Source organism: Nyctibius grandis, chromosome 6, assembly GCF_013368605.1.
Source record: "Nyctibius grandis isolate bNycGra1 chromosome 6, bNycGra1.pri, whole genome shotgun sequence".
NCBI lineage: Eukaryota > Metazoa > Chordata > Aves > Nyctibiiformes > Nyctibiidae > Nyctibius > Nyctibius grandis.
The window spans coordinates 30,734,718-30,754,945 of record NC_090663.1 but is presented as its reverse complement, the minus strand read 5'-3'; the positions used below and the strand labels follow the sequence as shown (position 1 = coordinate 30,754,945).

The 20,228-nt window shown below is 39.3% G+C and overlaps 1 protein-coding gene across 1 annotated transcript in view; it reads left to right on the top strand.

Annotated features, from left to right (window-relative positions):
* The window catches only part of TEC (tec protein tyrosine kinase), a 56,381-nt gene extending 44,663 nt beyond the window's left edge, over nt 1–11,718 (top strand). The window contains exons 8-18 of the mRNA XM_068402601.1: nt 214–279; nt 2,330–2,384; nt 2,547–2,626; nt 3,172–3,305; nt 4,559–4,633; nt 5,384–5,555; nt 5,714–5,930; nt 6,473–6,537; nt 7,601–7,719; nt 8,483–8,640; nt 10,617–11,718. Coding sequence (XP_068258702.1) covers nt 214–279; nt 2,330–2,384; nt 2,547–2,626; nt 3,172–3,305; nt 4,559–4,633; nt 5,384–5,555; nt 5,714–5,930; nt 6,473–6,537; nt 7,601–7,719; nt 8,483–8,640; nt 10,617–10,694 — 1,219 coding nt within the window. The 3' untranslated portion in view covers nt 10,695–11,718. The remainder of the gene's footprint in view (nt 1–213; nt 280–2,329; nt 2,385–2,546; nt 2,627–3,171; nt 3,306–4,558; nt 4,634–5,383; nt 5,556–5,713; nt 5,931–6,472; nt 6,538–7,600; nt 7,720–8,482; nt 8,641–10,616) is intronic.
* Nucleotides 11,719–20,228: the final 8,510 nt, after the last annotated feature.

Sequence of the window (20,228 nt, the reverse complement as noted above, 5' to 3'; positions counted from 1 at the left end):
TGGACACTTTTGCTGCCTATGTCACTCCTCTCGGTGCAGTGAAAGTTAATGTGGCAATGCTGATGTGGAAAATTAATTTCTGTATAATCAGCAGTAGAGTGGGTGAGTCAGTAATAAATAAATTACCGGTAATTAGCAGAATGAAACACTGTCTTCTAGGCATGCAATTTTACATGTTTTCACTCAGATTATGTATTATATATATTTTTTTAGAAAACAAGGCTATATTCCAAGCAACTATGTAACAGGAAAGAAGTCCAACAACCTTGATCAATATGAGTAAGTGAATATTTGAATTAAAATCTAGAAGATCATAAAATGAAAGCTATGCTTTGAGAATTACAAAGTAGTTTTAAATTTTAGAAAGCAGTCATTTACATACAATAGCACTGATCTCAGAGACTAAATGTGAATATTTGAAATATGCATGTATTTGTTCTGATTCTCCTCTTTTTTTTGCTCTGATATATAATGTAGAGTGAAGTCAGTGAGATGGCCATCAGGCATGTAGTTTGTAGGCTATTACTACTAAAGCAAAAAAACCCTCCCAATTCTCTGATCAACAAAGGGAAACTTTAAAGGAAATTTACCCATTATAAGTGTGCTGAATGTTTTTTTTTCTTAATATTAAAGTGACTTGGCTATCCAAAGTGTGTGCCAGTAAGATAGTAGAGTAGAAAGCAGTGGAAGTCATTCAAAGTAAACATAACAGATCAGATATTTTGGAAGGCAGCTCTAATTTTCAAGAAAATATATCCCTCTGTGCATTTTAAGTCTCAGTGTGTGCATGTAACTTATCAGCTATGAAAGAATAGGCCTTTTTTTTTTTTTAAAAAAAAAAAAAAATTTTTCCAGTTGATGTTTAATTATGGAGTACTTATTTAAGCATATCAGGATAAAATTTAACACTGTAGTCTCCAGGCCTGTTGTTCTTGATATTCAAATTTCAGTACAGCATAAACTGTTATGGCTGAGAAATTATGATGTATTTAATTACTTTTAGATTAAATGGAGCTGTGAGGAAATAATAATTAAAACCAGTTTACAAAACCACATTAGTAGCTCCAAAACTCTACTCTCAGCTATATATAGCTCCTACTGCTGTGTTTTGATAGAAGGTAAAATTTCTTCTGGGATTTTGCCCTCAGCTTTACTAGAGGGAATTACTTGTTCTTTGTTACCTTCTCATCTTTGCGGCTCTTGCGAAGAGCCCTGCCCTGCTCTGGGCTGGGCTGCGGGGCTGGCAGAAAGGGAAGGAAGGAATGGGGCTGCCTTATCTGGTCCAGCCACTTTGTGCCTTACCACCTTGGGGCTGTCCTGAGTCACCGCGCAGTCCAGGGAGGACTACTCCAGGTCACCTACCAGCTGCAACAAACCACTATCTCCGGAACAGCAGAACTTGATCAGAGGCTGCTGTGCCACTTCCCTGCTTGGTTACTGCTGTGACAGTATAGCTCAAAACATGGTTTTAAACTGAAAGAGTGTAGATTTAGATTAGATATTAGGAAGAAATTCTTTCCTATGGGGGTGGTGAGACACAGGAACAGGTTGCCCAGAGAAGCTGCGGATGCCCCCTCCCTGGCAGTGTTCAAGGCCAGGTTGGATGGGGCTTTGAGCAACCTGGTCTAGTGGAAGGTGTCCCTGCCTGTGGCAGGGGGGTTGGAACTAGATGATCTTTAAGGTCCCTTCCAACCCAAACCATTCTATGATTCTATGATTCTAAAACGATTGCCCCATGCCATTTGTGAGCTGCGTTTTTTCCTTTTTATGTTATTGACTGCAGCTGGCTGAAATGTCAGTGCTTCCATGGCTGCTTTAACCTACCCATGCAGCACTGAGCTCGGGGATGTGCAACCATGACATTTAATTCACTTTAGACCTCCTCTTTGGTAGGTGGGTCCTCCCTGGAAAAGCAGAACCATGACGTTATTGAATGAAATAGCAGTCTGGCAGCCAGCTCTGCAGGTGGCTCAACCGGTGTGCAGGCAGCTGCTTCCCTGGGGCTGCCAGCCTGCCCTCGGGCCACCGCTCAGAGCAACCCCTGCCATCAGCCTGTGTGTGTTTGAGAAGTGTTTTTGCTGAAAAATTCATTCAATTACCTGAACTTTATTGGCTTCTGTGGGATCTCACTGGATTTGTCTCGGGGCATGTTTATGGGGTAACTCCACAATGTAATGGAGACTGATTTTTGTGCATGAACAAAGGTTCAGTTCTTGACCTTCACTTATAAAATTGTTGAATCTGTAGTTTTGTAATAATACTTCGGTTCAAGCATATTAGGTAAATCATGCACCTTGGAGAAGTTTTGGTTACTGATGTTGTTTTGCAGGTGGTACAGCAGAAACCTGAACAGAAGCAAGGCAGAGCAGCTCCTCAGAAATGAGGTGAGCACAGCAGCCTTGCAGTATTAACCATGACAGTTGTGCAAAGTAGCTTCTTTTATTAAAGCTGAGGCTTATTTTGGCATGCGCAAATCATAGAATGAGTAGGAGAGGCACGCAGCTTAAAACCGGTTGTACAAAACTCTCCATGTGCTTGTGTTTTAGGATAAAGAAGGTGGCTTTGTGGTGAGAGACTCAAGTCAGCCTGGCCTGTATACAGTTTCCCTTTATACAAAATTTGGAGGGTGAGTTTCTGTGGCTGCTCTGCACACCTTGTCTCGTCCAAATCCATTTGCATCTGTATCCAAATCCATGGGCTGGAGGAAAGCCCAGGAGAGAGCTCAATAAAGAAATGAGGCCTGCTGTGATAGAAGAGACAGGTGACTAAAATGAGCTTCTCAACTCCATGGTTGGGTCTTGTTTGGTTTAATCCAGTGTAGACCTGAACCTCCACCCAAAGAAGGAGGTCTTGCTCTCCCACCCCCTTCGGTGTCTTCCTTCCTGCCGGCCCAAGTGTTTGCGTCAGCGTGTGGTGAACTGAATCGGGGAGCTCACTGGGCTGAAAGTTAACCTTTTATGGGTTAATCTTCAACTTGGTCTGAGCAGAGAGAGGGAGTTGGGTCACCAGCATTTGGGATCTCTCATATTCAAGCTGTTCCTGAAGTGTGTGGCATTGGGCACCCGTGCTGGCCCTTTCGGTCTCCTTTTCCTTGTCAATGTGCTCCTCTTAAAAAAGTCACAAGTGACATTGTATTATTACTAATTGTTATTATTGTTGTTAATTTTCCAGAGAAGGTTCATCAGGAATAAGACACTACCATATAAAAGAAACAGTGACATCACCAAAGCAGTACTACCTCGCAGAAAAACATCTCTTTAACTCCATTCCAGAAATAATTGAGTATCATAAACATAACGCAGCAGGTAGATGAATTGAATTTTTTTCTGTCACTTAGGGTTGATTTGAAAAGGAGTGTGAGGTGGTTTAGGGTTTTAAGGAATGTTTTTAGGTTTTTGTAGAGCCTTCTTTTCAGGGAAGTCATGAGACACTGCATTTCCACATTTTTTCAATAAAGGAAATAATTTGAAAAGTTTTATGTAAGTATATATGTATAAAAAAAGTACAAATATGTTACTGTCCCCAGAGTAACAGAAGAATAGCTGTATCAAGTCAGGAAAAATAATTCATTTCACTCCACATAGTGTGTCTAACAGCTGCCTGTAACTCACAGCAGATGGATGGGGATTTTCTTCCCCAGAATACTCTTCAGGCGCTAGCTTTTTACCTGCTGGTCACCACTGCTTAAAATGATCTAACCTTCCCATATAGCAAACAGATGAAGAGAGTAGTAATGTGTTGTTCAGGAAATCCCTAAAGATGAGTCTTTGTAAAGGTTAGACACTTCAGATCTATAGTTGATGGCTGATGCTGGTGTCCGCCCACTGTATGATGGGATGGGGAGAGTTTAGGAATCAGGCTCAAGGCACAGATGCTAATATAGTATATTTTTTTCAAGTCCAGTCTGTGCATGAATTTCCTTCATGAGCTATAGTTTCCAGATGTTTATATCAAACTCGAATGATCCAGAATTTCCTGATGATATTCTGGAAAATGCCTTTCTGGAAAATATGCTCCAAAAACATAACCCTGCTTTTCATTTATTATAACTGATTTTACTAGTTATTTTTAATTTCTCCATTCCTTTTGTCATATCAAGTTCTGACAAGATTTTAGGAGAATATTCAGCTAGCATGCAGCATTTATTTTGTATACATAAAATCCCTGCATGAAACTGGTAGGGCTTATATGTGTGAAACAGAAATGATCAAAAGTAATGTTGTGAGTGTTAGATAATCTTTCTGATCTCATTTATGAAAGGGGTCCTCAGCCTTTATTGGTGCCAGCATAACTGTAAAGCACAAATATGTATGTGATATCCATCTCTCATGAGTAAAGATGATGCAATGAGATAAATGCAGTGAGTGCTCCTGTGTACCTCTTGTAGCCACTTTGAATAGTCAATACAATGCAGTAGCAGAAAATATGGTCAAAGCTGTGTATAATGATAAGCTTAATGTTAATCAGTGTTGAAGTCTGCAATGAACAAGTGCCTGATTTGCTGCCTGGTGCTATTTCAGAAGTAAACTGTGTCTCTTGAATTATCATTGAACCTCAGGTCTTGTTACCAGACTGCGTTATCCAGTGACCCCAAAGAAGACAACAGCACCAACAACGGCAGGATTCAGCTATGGTAACTGCATGTTATATTCATCTACATATATCTTTTCTAATGATTTTATGTATGTTAAGATACTACAATGAAATTTTTGAAAAGACCTAATTTTGTACTGTGATTTGCTATACTAACTTATGTGGGCCCAAGTTGTACCTTTGAGACTCTTGCACAGAGGATTGGTATGCAAAGGCATCACAGCCTGTGGTAGGAACGTGATGCCAAGGGCAGCAGTGAGGAGAGGCAGAATATGTCACTGGTGCTCCAGGGGAATTTGGCATCTTCTTCCATGCTTTTGTGAACACCTTGAGGTCTGCCCAATTAAAGAGCTGTGCCTTTGGCTCCTTCATAAGCCTCCAGACTCTGACTCAACCTTGGCCCTTTTGATCTTCGTGGAGGAGTTCCTTTTTTTAATATAAATTTAGAATAACCTGTTTTAAGCATGGCACATCAAGTGATGTGAGCAGCTTCTATGCATTGGCACAACTTTCTGTGACAGCAGCTTGTTGAAATCAAGTCTGATAATATCAGTATGTAATGACTGGCCTCAGGAAAGTTCGAGTTTTGCCTTCTGTCTTGGTCAGGAGCTGCTTAAAGGTCACATCTACCTAAAAGTGTTTTTGTTTTGTGAGGTATAGAAGTGTGCAGTTTTCAAGTTAATTCTAAGATGCTTTCTCCCTAAATTTGCTAGTAATCCAGTTTCCCTTTCCTCTTCCTACCAGTTCAGTAGTTCAGGAGTCATGGGCTCTTGTTTGTTTTGTTTTATAGAGAAATGGGAAATTAATCCCTCTGAACTGACGTTCATGAGAGAACTGGGAAGCGGTCTGTTTGGTGTAGTGCGCCTTGGGAAATGGAGGGCACAGTATAAAGTGGCCATCAAGGCGATTCGGGAAGGTGCTATGTATGAAGAGGATTTCATTGAAGAAGCTAAAGTAATGATGTGAGTTGTGTGCTTGGCACTTTTATTGCCAGTTCTAGGCCTCTGATGCCATATACTGATTATAAATAAAATACAGGGCAGGTGGTATTTTTGCAGTTTTGTGGGGTGGAGAGCTAGCACTGGCGGAGGAAGTAACAACATGATTTCAATCTTTTCAGGAAGCTAACGCATCCTAAATTAGTTCAGCTGTATGGTGTGTGCACACAACAGAGACCTATTTACATTGTGACAGAGTTCATGGAGCATGGCTGCCTTCTCAATTACCTGAGACAAAAACGGGGAATTTTGAGTAAAGACGTCCTGCTCACTATGTGCCAAGATGTATGTGAGGGAATGGAGTACCTGGAGAGAAACAGCTTTATCCACAGAGACCTGGTAACATCCCATCAGGCAACACTCTCCTCTTTGAAATTTTTATTTTTGAACTTACCTATTCCTTTTTGAAACAGGCTGTTTGTAAATAATTGCTTTTGTTCTTGCAGAAAATTGTAAGTAGTTAAAGTTGGCTCTTTAGGGTCTAATCAAGTTTCTAAAACTGCTCTGTACCAAAAATGATGAGAGGTTTCTCTCTCCTAAGAAAATGGAATAAAATCTCTCTGAAATTTTTGTAAAGAGTTAATAGCTATTTGCGCTGATTTAATAGCGTATCTCTGTTCTGTATTGGTGCCATTTTCACCACTCATGAATCCCTTGAGATCATCATTTTTTCTAGTGATTTTTTTACAAAATGGTTTAGTTGTCAAAACAGTACTATCAAGAGCAAACGCACATGTACACTTTACAATGAGAATACACCACTAAACTTGGTACATCAGTGAACTTGCTAAGCAATGAGGACAAAGTCCTCATTAGACCGTTGTAATTTGTCTGCCAGAGACTGCAAGTTTTTCATCAGACTCTAACCATTCCCTTTGCAGGCTGCCAGGAACTGCTTGGTGAGTGACTCAGGAGTGGTCAAGGTGTCGGATTTTGGAATGACAAGGTATGGCTGAGTGTGCAAACACATTTGAGGGGATTTGGGAAAACTCACCTAGCCCTTGTACTTAGCCATAAGGCAACACACACCCAGCAAAATTACAGGCAAAATGATCTTTTTTGACCTCTCTAGGAAACATCCTGTGGTTCATTTTTTTCCAGTGCCTTTAAAGCTTATTCGTTCAGTTGTCATGTGTCAATTTCCTTACTCGCTTTAATTCTGGAAAATCAAAACTAGGCAATTTATTTTCTAGAGAAGTGTCTAGTGCTTACCATGAGAGGCCTGGCTTTGAATTGACTCCATGGTCTGACTGGTCTTCTATTAGCAACTTTCTGTAGCATCTGTGAAAACCTTACAAACATTAATCTTGTAGTGGTGCAGGAGGCATATTAGAGCCTGTGTCTAGGACAGCAGAGCTCATGCTGCAGAGAAAATAGTTGTTAATCTGAAAAAATGATAGAAAGAGGCTGTTCGGTGAGTTTGGGATCCTCTTGGGGTAGATGGTTCAGAGTTGCATCTCGCTAGCTGAAGCGCTGGGAGGTGCTGAGACCTGGAGAGGGGTTAATTTCCTGCCCTTGTTAGCTATATCAGGTAGGTGATGTGTGGGTGAGGCAGGCGGTGGGGAGCAGTGCTTACAAGGAAGGTGTTAAAACACCATGGTTTGACCATGCTCTTCTTGGCTTTTGCCACCTTTCCATGCTACTGGGCTTGCATGTCCCCTGACATCTGAATTCAGACTGGCTGGTGAGAAACAGAGCAAGAAACTTACGCTTTTGCATAATTTTCTCTTGTAATATAGACGTTTAACTTGCAGGTGGCCTAGACCTGTGTTGTATAGCTAATAATCACAAGAGAAGACTCTGAGGTCCTAAGAAAAGTGTACTGGGTCTTGACTGAAACATTAGTACTACCCCAGCGAAGATATTTTTATCTTGTGATGCTAACAGTCACGGCCATTAGGTGGCAATATGAGCTTCTAATATTCAAATGCAAATCTAAATTATAATTTGCAGGCTTGGAGGCTGACTGAAGGATATGTTTTTCCTTTCTTTTTTTTTTTTTTTTTAAGGTATGTCCTTGATGATCAATACACAAGCTCCTCGGGGGCTAAATTTCCCGTGAAATGGTGCCCCCCAGAAGTTTTTAATTATAGCCGATTCAGCAGCAAGTCAGATGTCTGGTCGTTTGGTAAGACATTAATCATTGAAAGAAAGCACTATTTTTACATTTTATCAATAGCAGTTAAGCTTCAGTTATTGGGAAGGATTCAGACATCTGAGAAGCAGCTCAGAGAAACCATTTGCCACAGTTCTATGCTTGCATAAAGTTCCACAGAGACCTTTAGAACTGTTACTTATTAAAACCCGTGCTACTGGAATAAGGTGTTTTCAGCAATGATGCATGGGAATGCTTTCTAGAATATGGATCTTAAACTATTTATCTATCAGAAATCCTGAGCCCAGGGCTCAAAATAAACAAACCTCTGCTACGAAGACAGGCTGAGAGAGTTGGGGCTGTTCAGCCTGGAGAAGAGAAGGCTCCGGGGAGACCTTATAGCAGCCTTCCACTACCTGAAGGAGCCTACAGGAAAGCTGGAGAGGGGCTTTTTACAAGGGCATGTAGTGATAGGATGTGAGGGGTCATGGTTTTAAACTGAAAGAGGGTAGATTTAGATTAGATATTAGGAAGAAATTCTTTCCTGTGAGGGTGGTGAGACACTGGAACAGGTTGCTCAGAGAAGCTGTGTATGCCCATCCCTGGCAGTGTTTAAGGCCAGGTTGGATGAGGCTTTGAGCAACCTGGTCTAGTGGAAGGTGTCCCTGCCTGTGGCAGGGGGGTTGGAACTAGATGATCTTTAAGGTCCCTTCCAACCCAAACCATTCTATGTTTCTATATATTTTTAAAAATTTATTTGCTTATTTTCTTAATGTTTATTTTCTTTTTTTTTTAGGTGTTTTAATGTGGGAAGTATTTACAGAAGGAAAAATGCCCTTTGAAAAAAGCTCCAACTATGAAGTGGTAACAATGGTTAGCCAAGGACATCGTTTGTATCGGCCCAAACTAGCCTGTAAGCAGGTGTATGAAATGATGATGAAGTGCTGGCAGGAGGTATATACTTTTTTATTTTTTTGTCTTTGAGTTGAAAAAAGGTCAATCTAGCAACAGCAATTAATCTCTGTTGCAGCATTCTGACTGTATCCAGCTCTCTCAGCTCTTCATGTGTTTATTGCTAAGACAAAGATCTCCCCCTGGTTTGCAATTGAACTAGAGCTGTGATAAGAAAAACCACCACGGAAATTTCTGTGAAATAAAGGGACTGTCAGATTAAGTATGCAAAGGCACTTAGTAACAAAATGAAATAATTGCTAAATCTGTGCTGGTCATGATTATATCTGCGTACAAATACTGCTAGCAAAATAAATTCAGTCAAAATGGCCTGGAGGTGGAGAACCTGATTTTGTATTGCCTCAGTTTATTAATCATTACAGAAACACGCCAGAATGACCAAAAATATTTCTAAACGAATACTTCACTACCTGATTAAAAATTATATAGGAAATATAGATTAACTTGCAGTTGAATCTAAATACCTATCCCAAGGTTTGTAAAGAAAGATAAAAATACACTGTACTATTAAGCCTCCTAACCCAGAAAGATACTGACTGTACAATTTTCAGAGGTCAACTTTATCAACTAAATCAGTATAAAGCAGGTTTTGTAGTATTAAAGCAGAGAGTCTCTAAGAGGATATGTACATTTTAATGAGATGCCTCTAATTTTGAGAGAGCAATGGAGGAAACAAAGAATGGAAAAAGCTACATGTTTTATTTCTAGTTAGTCTTTGCCACAGGGGGTACTGGGGAAAAACTACTCTTTTCCAGCAATAAAGATGACATAATGTCTGACACTTGTCTTGGAGAAGGTGCTGGAACAGAGATCAATTACTCATCAAAACAACTGGTGGAGATCTAAAACTTACAAACCAGTTGGTTTATGCAGTAAAAAATACATTAGAAACAACAGTGCCCTGGAGGGCCACAGAATGACAAATATGTCTGTAGTTCAAAAAAAGCTGTTCACGGGAGCCAGGAAACTACAGATCATTAAATTCTGTTTGTACTTGGTAACCTGCTTGAAATGGTCATTAAAATGGAATAATAAATTACCTGGAAGATAATAAGTTATTTGTTAATGCTCTTTGAATATTAATATGTATTTCTTGGACTTACACGAACATCAATGATTTCATCAGGGCTTATTAACAATAAAAACTAAGCAGTCATCATGTGGGAGAGAAAGAATCTTATTCACAAACAAGACAGAAGTAATGGCAAGATACTGTCAATCTGTGTCATAAAACATAATTAACTGTAGGTACCTAAGTCCTTATTTAATAAATTTATTAATGGTTTGTAGAGGGAGGTGAATACTGAGGCTTCACAATTCAGCAGGTGATACAAATCTAAAGAGGCTGATAAATGGAAGACAAGTGCAAGTTACCCAGACATTCAGAAGATGCTAAATTATCTGTATTAGCAAGGTCAGCGAAGAGACTACCTCAGTATATTGCTGTAATTAAACAAAACAAACAGGATATTATGACACATAAGGAGGAACTGTATAGAAAATAGAGTAGATGAAGGATGCCATTGCATAAGTCTCTGATGCAGTCTCATTTCGGAGTCCAAAAAATAATGAAGTAAAAGAGACACTTCAGAGAATGACACTCAAAATTCTTAGGAGCATGAACAACTTGCATAAAGAAAGATGGGAGCAATTCATTGGGGGAGGTGGGGATGGGGAACAAAAATGAAAAAATGTAGCACTATGCAAAATAATGAATTATTGCTGGACTACATTCTTCATATGCCTATTTATGCTTTTTCAAAGCGTAAAAAAAAAAGTGACGCTTACTGAGATTAAGCAACACATCCAAAATCCACACAAGGAAATATTTTTGCATGTCACATCTAGTGAAAATGGTAAATTCATTGCCACAGAATAATACCAAGACCAATAATTTATCAAAATCAACACAACTTTGTTGCTTTCTGATCACAGCTGTGCATGCTGTTTATTTTTAGAAACCAGAGGGACGCCCAACTTTTGAAGACTTGCTTCACACAATCATTGACATTGCAGAGGGTGAAGATGCTTTCTGAAAAAATACAACAGCAGCACAAGTACAGGAAAGACGCAACTTTCCAGAGATGTGGCTTTACCATTTCTTTTTAAAAGCTTGATCCTGTAAGCTGCTGGATGCTGCTAAACAGTGTGGGGAACCTGTAACATCTGATCCACTCCAGCACAAGGAGAGTTTTGCATGATGTTGGGAAATGAGCACAGTATCTTCAGCAATATTAGCAGTCTCTATATTTTCTCTGAAATGTCAGCATGGCATAGCTGGCAAGTTGAGCTCTTTATGGAGGAAGGGAGAGAATGCGGCCAAAGCCCAGGAGCCTAACTTGCATTTAGTGAGTTGGGTTCATGTACATACAGTCCACGTTTCTGAGTTTCTCTTTACACAGGCAGTAGTAATAGTAGTGATTTGCATGCTTAAAAATTGAAGGCATCTATAAATGGCTATTTACTGACATTGAAATATTTCCAGAGATTCTCCAGAAACATTATTTTTCTTGGTTGATGACACATCAAGAACACAAAACGTGCCTTTTTCATTTGCACATAGTAGGTTGTTAACAGCACAGTCTTCTGTTTAGTGTAACACTCAAAAAGCTTTGCTTCAGAACTGAGCCATGATATGCCCCAAGCCATTCTAGGCTGTTTGGTCAACCAGGGACCTCCCATGGTTAGTCTTGATGTTGCTTGTGGAAAGTAAGTCCAAGATTCAGCACAACTGGCTGTCAGTGTACCATAGTACCTTGTTGGAGATTAATTATAAAATAATTTATATGGTGTATGTGTTGTAAATATATAAATTCCATGCATTTATTTATATAAAGTGTGTTTTCCTCTTGAAACTTTCAAGCACAAGTTTGTCCTACCTTCACTTACATACACAACTCAATACATGGGATTGTAAATGAAAGTAAGTAAACTCTCAAATGTGTTTAAGGAGGGCTCCTCTTTGTCTGTCATCTGTATGTACAGTGATCTAACCTTTCTGTTTTTAACAGAAGATGTCATACTACATGTCTATGTAAATAAACTGAATGTTAACTGTTGTTTGGAAGTAACTAATGTGTTGCCAATAATTTACTGTCAGTGCATCATAAGCCAAACTCATGGCTATTCACATTGTTCATGTGAATATGGTGTTATGATAGTCCAGGTAGGTTTATCTGTGTGTGTACACAGTCTACACTAAATATATATATATAGCAGTATGAATATATATTTAAGTGAATTTGGCCATGATGAAATGTTCCGTGCAGAAATGTCTGAACTCACTTTGGAAGTTACATGCCCTGTCCCCTCTGCTAGAGGCTAATGTCTCCACAGCCTTGCTGAAGCCTATTTCAATTAATCTAACGTTGTACCAGTGGAATGAGTATTTGCACTTCAGTTTTGCTGTAGCTGCTTCATGAGCGACTCTATTACATGTTTTCATTTTCTTTTTGTTACTTGTGCTCTTGTGCCACGTGTAACAAAAAATAGATTGCACAAACCCTTTTTTTTTTTTTTTTTTGCAAGTAGGCAGAGAGGAGTATGGTGAAGTTTATTTCCAATCAAATTATTCAAGCTAACTATAGTTAGCTTAATACATTCCATCATTGTTGCATTTGAGTATTTCTGTAATCAATTTTGGAGATGCTTAGATCCCAGCACTGCTTTGCCTAAACCTTTTATGTTCAAAAGGAGGAAGCCTCTTGTTTGTTGGAAGAAGTGCTCTCTTTTTCTCATGCTATTCCATTGAAAAGTTACAGGCTGTCAGAAAAGGTTTAAATGGCTATTTCCTTTTTCTTAACGACAAACTCTCAGAAGATTATTGCAACTATGCAAACCAACCTGTCAAAGTCTTGAGTCCAAACCACTACCCATTCAATACCAACAGCATGTATTGTTCAACGGGAAAATCTAGGGGTTTCTACCTGTAGAAGAAAAAGGAATGTGGAAGATCTAAGGTAAGCCAAGCTCGCCTTTCCTTCCCTAACTGCTCCTTTGCACCTCAGTTTCTCAGTGGAGACCTGCAAAGTATGGCGTTGCCAATGCTTTCAACAATACATCATGAGGAATTCTACAGTACTAAGTAATGTTTCCCTTAAAACACAAATGAAGCATAGGAAAACCAGGAGATTAATAGTTACCAATGAACCTTAAGCCTGTTTCTTTACAATAATTATTTATTTATTATTAATTTGTATGATAAAACACACCCTAACTGTGTGGACTTTTGGCAGAAGTTTCCTCAGTGGAGGGGGTGCTTTGAATCTGACCCCTTCACCTGCCGCTTCCCACTACCTGAGGATAATTTCTGCATACCTGCCATTGGGTTTGATACTTACTTAGGATGTTGGGAGCTGTGAGGCACCTAGTTTCTAGAGGAATGCATTTCTTTTTTTAGTTGAATGTACCCTTAGATGGTTAATTTTGGAAAGGATCAGAACACCTTTGGAGGCAGCTGTCTTGCTGACTCTCCTGATGTCTTCAAAGTCAGGTTGAAATGCTGCACTATCCCTTCTTCTGGATGAGCTCACTCATCCTTAAGCAACTTCAGTCCTTCTTCCTCTTTTTATTATAACTGAATTTTTTCAAATGTTGGGGTCAAAAATTCATCTGAACAGAACCAAATGACTGTGATTTACATCTGCTGTATTTTCTTCCTTTTATTTTTAAGAAATACTTAGCCCTACTGATTAGTTTAATAATTTTTTTCTGTAAAATGTGTGTTTTGATACTAGAAAGCAGACACTTTTTTTTACTTTTATTTTTTAAACAGATGTGAGATTAGTATCTAGCCTGTTTGGGGCTTTTTTTTATTTAAAAAAAAAGGTAAGTAGGCGGGGTCAAGCAGTATTTGTGGTTTGCCATGTTTCATATCAGAGAGAAGAGCTCAGCTAGGGCTGTTCTACTGGCACAACTGATGAAGAGAGGTTTATATTTTCATTGGAACATAAGCGGACATCCAGACATGATTCTTTCTACCTGTAAGTAAACTGGGCTGTGTATTTTGATCTTGCAGTTTTGTTTTGTGTAGCAGCAGTGTACTGAGCAAATGAGCTATTTAAATATTGCCATAAAAATACCAACCAGCTTTTCTCTTGTGCTGCTCAGGTGAGCTCTGTTCAGACTGCTTGTCTTGACTTTCAGAATTACTGCACACATATGAATCCATTGTATGATAGATTCAGCAAAGCAACTACTTTTACATACAGATAATGAGATATTCCCATATACTGTCCTTAAAAGCATGTACAGCGTAGACATGAATAAAGAGTTTGGTAGAACTAGGGCTGTCTTTCCTCCAGAGAAGAATTAACTTACAGGGAAGACAGAAAGCCTCAGCTTGCACTTGTGAAAAGCTGAAAGGTGGTCTTTTAAAGTGTTTTTAGAAGCAAATTCTATACTGTGGCTTTCTGCTAGATATTGATTTTTCTAGTACTGTTGAAAATTGACAGACATATCAGGTCAGGAGGCAATACCATGTGTTACAGTAAAGATCTGGGCTTGATGGGTGAAGCTGAGTTTGTGGTGTTGAACACACGTAACCTGCTGCCCACTGCAAGAGCAAGAACTTCTTGCAAAATATGCTAGAAGAGGGCAAGTCTTGGACATTGACTACAGTGCTTTCACGATTAGTAATGCTTTGAGAAACGGTGAATCAGAAAAAGAAACGCAAGCCAAGAAACCTATGAAATAATAAAATGATTATGGACAATGTTATCTACCCAAAGCATACTGGTGGGACTTTATCAGGCCAGTTATTGGCAGCAACAGACGATCTCAGGGGGACTTGTGTGCTTTCACTATGCCTTCTCTGTTTTTGTGGGACTACCTTTCAGCTTCTCAAGCAAACGGCTGTTCCTGACAGCTGACCAATCTTTTTCTTCTTCTTCTAGCATCCCATCTGCTCTGTTGTGCACAGATAAAATTTGTTTTCAGGCCTTTAAGTTGGTTATCAAAATGTCAGCTGCAAATTTTTAGGCTGAGTATTTGTCAGGCTAGCTTCAACACCAGTTTCCTAGTATTTCCACTTCATCCACATACTTCTCTTGCCATGATATCTTTTCTCGTTTTAAAACTGTGCATGCTAAAAGGTCTGATTTTGGGCACCATAATTCGAAAGGCTATCATGGCCACTAGGGAGATAATATGACACTTTTTAAAACAAGTGTCTTCCTCCTAACATAGTCATTTCCAGAACGAAAAAGACATGAGCAGTGACATGGGCTACGGGTTTTGTTCCTGTGTTAAATTATTTGTAGAATTGGCTGAACTTTGAGGTTGCAAGCTTTCATCAGAAATTGAAGAAATTAAATTCTCCACACAGTTGAAGAAGGAAGATTCAGCAAATGCTAGATTCAAGAGCTCAAACACGCATCTTGTTTGATTTAAACCTAGGTCTTAAGCTACTGACTTTAATTTGTCCATGCTGACGCACCCTGAGGATCAAAGCCAAATGTGTTTTGGTAGCTTATGTTTTGATAGAACTCAGAGAAATGTGGGCTGAAAGGTCTAGTGGGGTTATGGATGCTGGAGAAACCTTCCTTCCTGTGGATTTAAAAGAAGCAGGATTTGACCACTTTTTTCTGGAATTTTTGGGAAAATTTTTGTTTAGGTAGGAAACAGAGAAGTGGGACCTGAAAATAACAATAGGTCCATATGTACTTTATTTTAACAGACTTCAAAAATAATTTACTGTTAAAAATTATGGAATAGTTCTGTTAGCCTATATTTCTTTCCTGTGTCCTGTCCAAGCAGTCTGTTATTTGTAACATGATAAATCTTATTGGTGTCTCTGTTCTCTTCAAAATATGGAATCCAAAATGTGATAGTCTTGCTTGAAGCACAAATCTCTCTGATACCATCACTGGCTAATTTTTAATTTATGTACTCTTCAATGTGGTTACTTCAGTTAGGGACAAAGGGGTCAAGGCCTGCTAATACATATGTGACTCTAACACCCTTTGACAAATCCAGAGTGTTTTGCTTAAGAAAAGGTCCTTGGTCCAAAATTGAAAGAAATCAGATAGAATAGTTCTATTGATTTCAGTGATTTGAGTTAAGGAATTGCAGAAAGGAAAATCAAGAAATATTTTAAACAACAAGTAAATTCTAAGAATCTATTTTCAATTTCTTATTTGCATTTTAGAAGATAGCTTTTTTTTTGCATGAAAATGAAGGGGTTTAGAAATTATTATTATTTCTTAGTTTGTCTGATGGCTGTTGAATAGAAGAAAAGAGAGAGGAAGGAAGAGCCTGAGTCACAGGAGGGTGCGTGTAGCTCTGAGAAGCTTCAGGCAGGAAATGGAGGCTTCCTGTAGCACTGCAGTGAGCGTTGCTGTGGCACCTGGAGGCAGCCTGCATCTTCCTCCACTGCTAGCAGAAGGTCAAGATGTGAGCCAGTTTAATCAAATTATTCATTCAGTGTGTCAAAGCTTTCACCATTTGCAGTGTTGGCCAAGTCTTTCTAAAAGAGCATCACAGAGCAGCTTTGGGCCTTTCTGTAGTGAGTTATGAACTCAAAAAATATGATTTTAATCAAGCGAAGAAAAAGTGTTGTGCAAGAAGCTTACCAGTGACTAGGGAGGATGTAAAATGCATAGATCAGTACATAGGTCTTTGCTTGAGATGCTGAAATTTCAATCCATCACATCAAAACTTCCTGACTTAATTCAATTTAACTAAAGCAGAACTTAGCTCCACAGAACTGAAGGCCTTTCTCTACTTATGTTCCTTGATAATGTTTCCCAGCAGACCTGACAAATTTCCAAACAGAAATTAACAGTTTGCACTGCTATAATATATGCTTTTATTAATTTCTACTGAGTTAATTCCACAAGTGCTCTAGGAGTAATGTTTGGACAAAAGAATTTCAGAAATGATGAGGTTGCCGAGAACAGATGTGTGAAGACAGGTTTGTTTTCAAAGAGCTGGAAATGCTCTTCTTCAGGATGATAAATATCTGCTGAATTGATAGGCTGTGATTTGACACTTAATATACTCCAATAAGGAGAACGAGGAGAAGCAAACTTTGCAGAACTGTGCAAAGTTTGTGATGCTCCTCAGGGACCAGCAATTCAGTTCACCGTGGGCGTATCAGGCCCGTGGCCTTAGTCTAATCGGAGCCTTCACTTTTCCCCTGCAGAACTTGGTCATATTTTGTGATCTTTAATTCGTTAGACACTCTAGCCTTGGAAAAATCACTCATCAAATGAAGCAGATGTCCCAAGAAGCACTTTAATTAAAGCTTTAACCTATACCTTTTCTGTGGTTCTATGGACAGGACAAGAGGCTAAATACTTAATCACAGAATCACAGAATGTTAGGGATTGGAAGGGACCTCAAAAGATCATCTAGTCCAATCCCCCTGCCGGATTTTGTGGAACCTCCTGTGTTCCAGCTTGCACCTGTTGCCCCTTGTCCTGTCAATGGATGTCACTGAGAAGAGCCTGACTCCATCCTCATGACACTTGCCCTTTACATATTTATAAACATTAATGAGAAAGTCTCCTCTTCGCCAAGCTAAAGAGACCCAGCTCCCTCAGCCTCTCCTCATAAGGGAGATGTTCCACTCCCTTAATCATCTTTGTGGCTTTGCACTGGACTCTCTCTAGCAGTTCCCTGTCCTTCTTGAGCTGAGGGGCCCAGAACTGGACACAATATTCCAGATGCGGATTAATATCATATATGCTTGGGATGTTTTAAAAAACATCACATATATTCATTTATTGCTAATTGCTTTTGGCACAGTAAAACTTGAAAAGCATCCATTAACAGATCAAGTCTGAAATTCACTGAAGGCAAAAAGGATTTCTGAGTTTACGCTATAAATTTGTTGAAATCACTGGGCTCACAAAGAAAAGCAAGACAGAATTACACGTCCATAACATCGGTCTGAACCCCTCACTTTTGTGCTAACAGCCAAATCTTTAAAATCTTATTAGAAGATCATTCTTATGTCACACTGAAACTCTGCAGTGCTGCTTCTAAATATTTCTGGTAAGTGTTGTATAAGGAAAGCAAGCTGTCTAAAGAGGAATAATATATTTAATTAGACTAGATGGTTTAATCAGAAGTAGACAAGCTTTCAAATGTCATATTCCTTTTTTGCACATCACTAAATACTTTATAAACGTTGATTATACTTCATGGCACTTGCTGAAGTAAAAGACAGACAAGAATTTTTTCACCCATGGTGTTCACTGTTTATGACACACAGAAGTGATTATGAAAAGAAATGGGAACATAACACAGTCTAGGTCAGGGGACAAACACAATTCCCTCCCAAGATATTATTTGGGAAGATTTGGTAAGTAGCATGTAATTTTAAACAATCCTTTTTCTAATGAAATTGCCATAACTTACTCAAAAGACAGTACCTGTAAGACCACACTGTCATGCAGTATGCTTCCAAGGCACTAATTAATACTGCTTTAGAGACATTCACTCCTTAACACTGTGACACTACTTTACTCTTGAATTTATGGGGTTTTCTGGGGAACAAAAAGGCCATGGTAATACACCAGAAATCATTCCCAGCTGACTTTTTAAAAGTGGTTTTCATTCTAAGCTTGTTTTTACCTAGAACATTAATAATCTCAACCCTGTAGTAAAACAATGATCAAAAAAACCTAGAGACTAGGTTCAGGCAAACTTCAGCCACTATAATTTTAAACAGCTGAGGGACAGTTTAATGTACACTGGAAAATTATGCAGCAAATAAATTGTGTTGCCCATGTGTTTTCAGCCTGGTTTCTTTAAAGAAAATTGTTGGTGTCAGCTGGCTTGTGTATTTGTAATCACTGCATTTTGCGAAGCCATCAGCAGAAACTTTTATCAAACGGTTGATAGCGTCTTCTGGTTAACGTAGTCTCACCAGCTTCCCACACAATAGGTTCTTCACAGGATGCAACAGTCTAAGGGAAATTGCCTCGCGACTTTCAGGATAAATACTCTAACCAAAATGCATATGAGACAGGTCTCTTCCTCTTCCAGTTAAGAACTAGTTTTGGTCTTATCTTTCTGACATTCTCCCTTCTCTTATTAGTGCAAGACTTGCTAAATTAGGTACCTTCATAGAGAAAATAATCACATTTTCATCGTGTAGTAAGGTTGCTTAATGTTTTGAGTGATAAGGGTGCATACTTTCAGCACGCTTGGCTGAAACGTTGATAACAGGCACTGGCAAAAAGTCTTACAGAGCACCAGAAGGGACGTCCTATTTATTCCAAGCTGACTTAAGTTATTAGGATCAACAAGCCAAAAATGCCATGAGAGAAAAACAAATAAAGTGGAAGACACTAGTGGGACTTCTGGGAGAAAGACATAGATTGTGAAAGATAAAACAACAGAATACCGAGACCTTGGATATTCTATTTCAAATAACTTTCTGAGGCCTTTTTTTTGTACTATGACCTCTGCGGCAGAGAAAACTTAGGACTCACTGGAGTGAGATATAATGTTTATTTTCTGTTAGTGCAGCTGAATATGACTGGAGCCTTGTCTCTGCATGCCTGGCTCTCCTGCTTCATAAGAGAGCATGCATTACACCCGAGAGCCTGAGCCTGGCCCGCTGGTGCTGCTGCCCTCCCACCTGCCCACTGGTGATGCATGATGGTGAGACGGTTCAGGGAGCCGACCCAGCAGAGCGCAATTCCCCACTGGTTTAGCGTCCCATCTCGCTCTGTTGGGGATGACATGAGCAGCAGTGCAGAGGGAAAGGGGATGGGACCACAGCTGCCACAGCATGGCTTAAACTGCTGTGGGAACACGAGTTGGGGAAAGCAGGTCTCAGCCTGAGCAGAAGTGGACCAGAGCGGATGTCAACCATTTATCTACCTTGTTCAAATCTTCTTAATACCTTCCGACCTATTTAATACCATATTCTCTCTGTTGCTTGTACAAGAAATACTAGATGGATTTCTCTGGAAATGCATGATGTTTGTGATGATGTGTAATTTCTCAGAAATATCAACCACTTGGCACATAAGTGTAAAGCACATCTTTGGTAGCATTTAAACCTGGGCTAATGCATGTATTACATTAATGGCTGCAACAGAAACAGGAAAATCGATATTAATGCAAAGAATTGAATGTAGCATGTCTCTTTTAATAAACCTCACAATAAGAAAAACTTGTCGTGCAAGTGTGGTTTTGTATTCGGCTTGAATGATCTAAAAATTATGTCATAGCTGAAGGGGACAGTTCCCCACGTCCTGTCCCTGATGATGTTCTCATCCCCTTTATTGCACTGGTTAGAGCTTGCACAGGGTGATGTGATCAGTTAGATTGGTACTGATCTGGCTGACAAGGTTTTTTTTTTTTCTTTCTGATTTAGCGAGCTGATTTAACTCATCACATGGCCTCATAATCACTAAGACATTGTAAGGGAGACAGTGGGAGCAAACAGATGGGGCGGCAGGAAAGGTCTGCTGTCTTTGATGGATGCAAGTCCAGCCTTACTGATTTGCTAGATCTCTCACAGCAAGACAGAGCTAATAATAGGGCTAAGTACATATAGTAGTCCTTAATTCTGTAAGTTTTGTAAACAAACAGGAACACTGCTAATATGA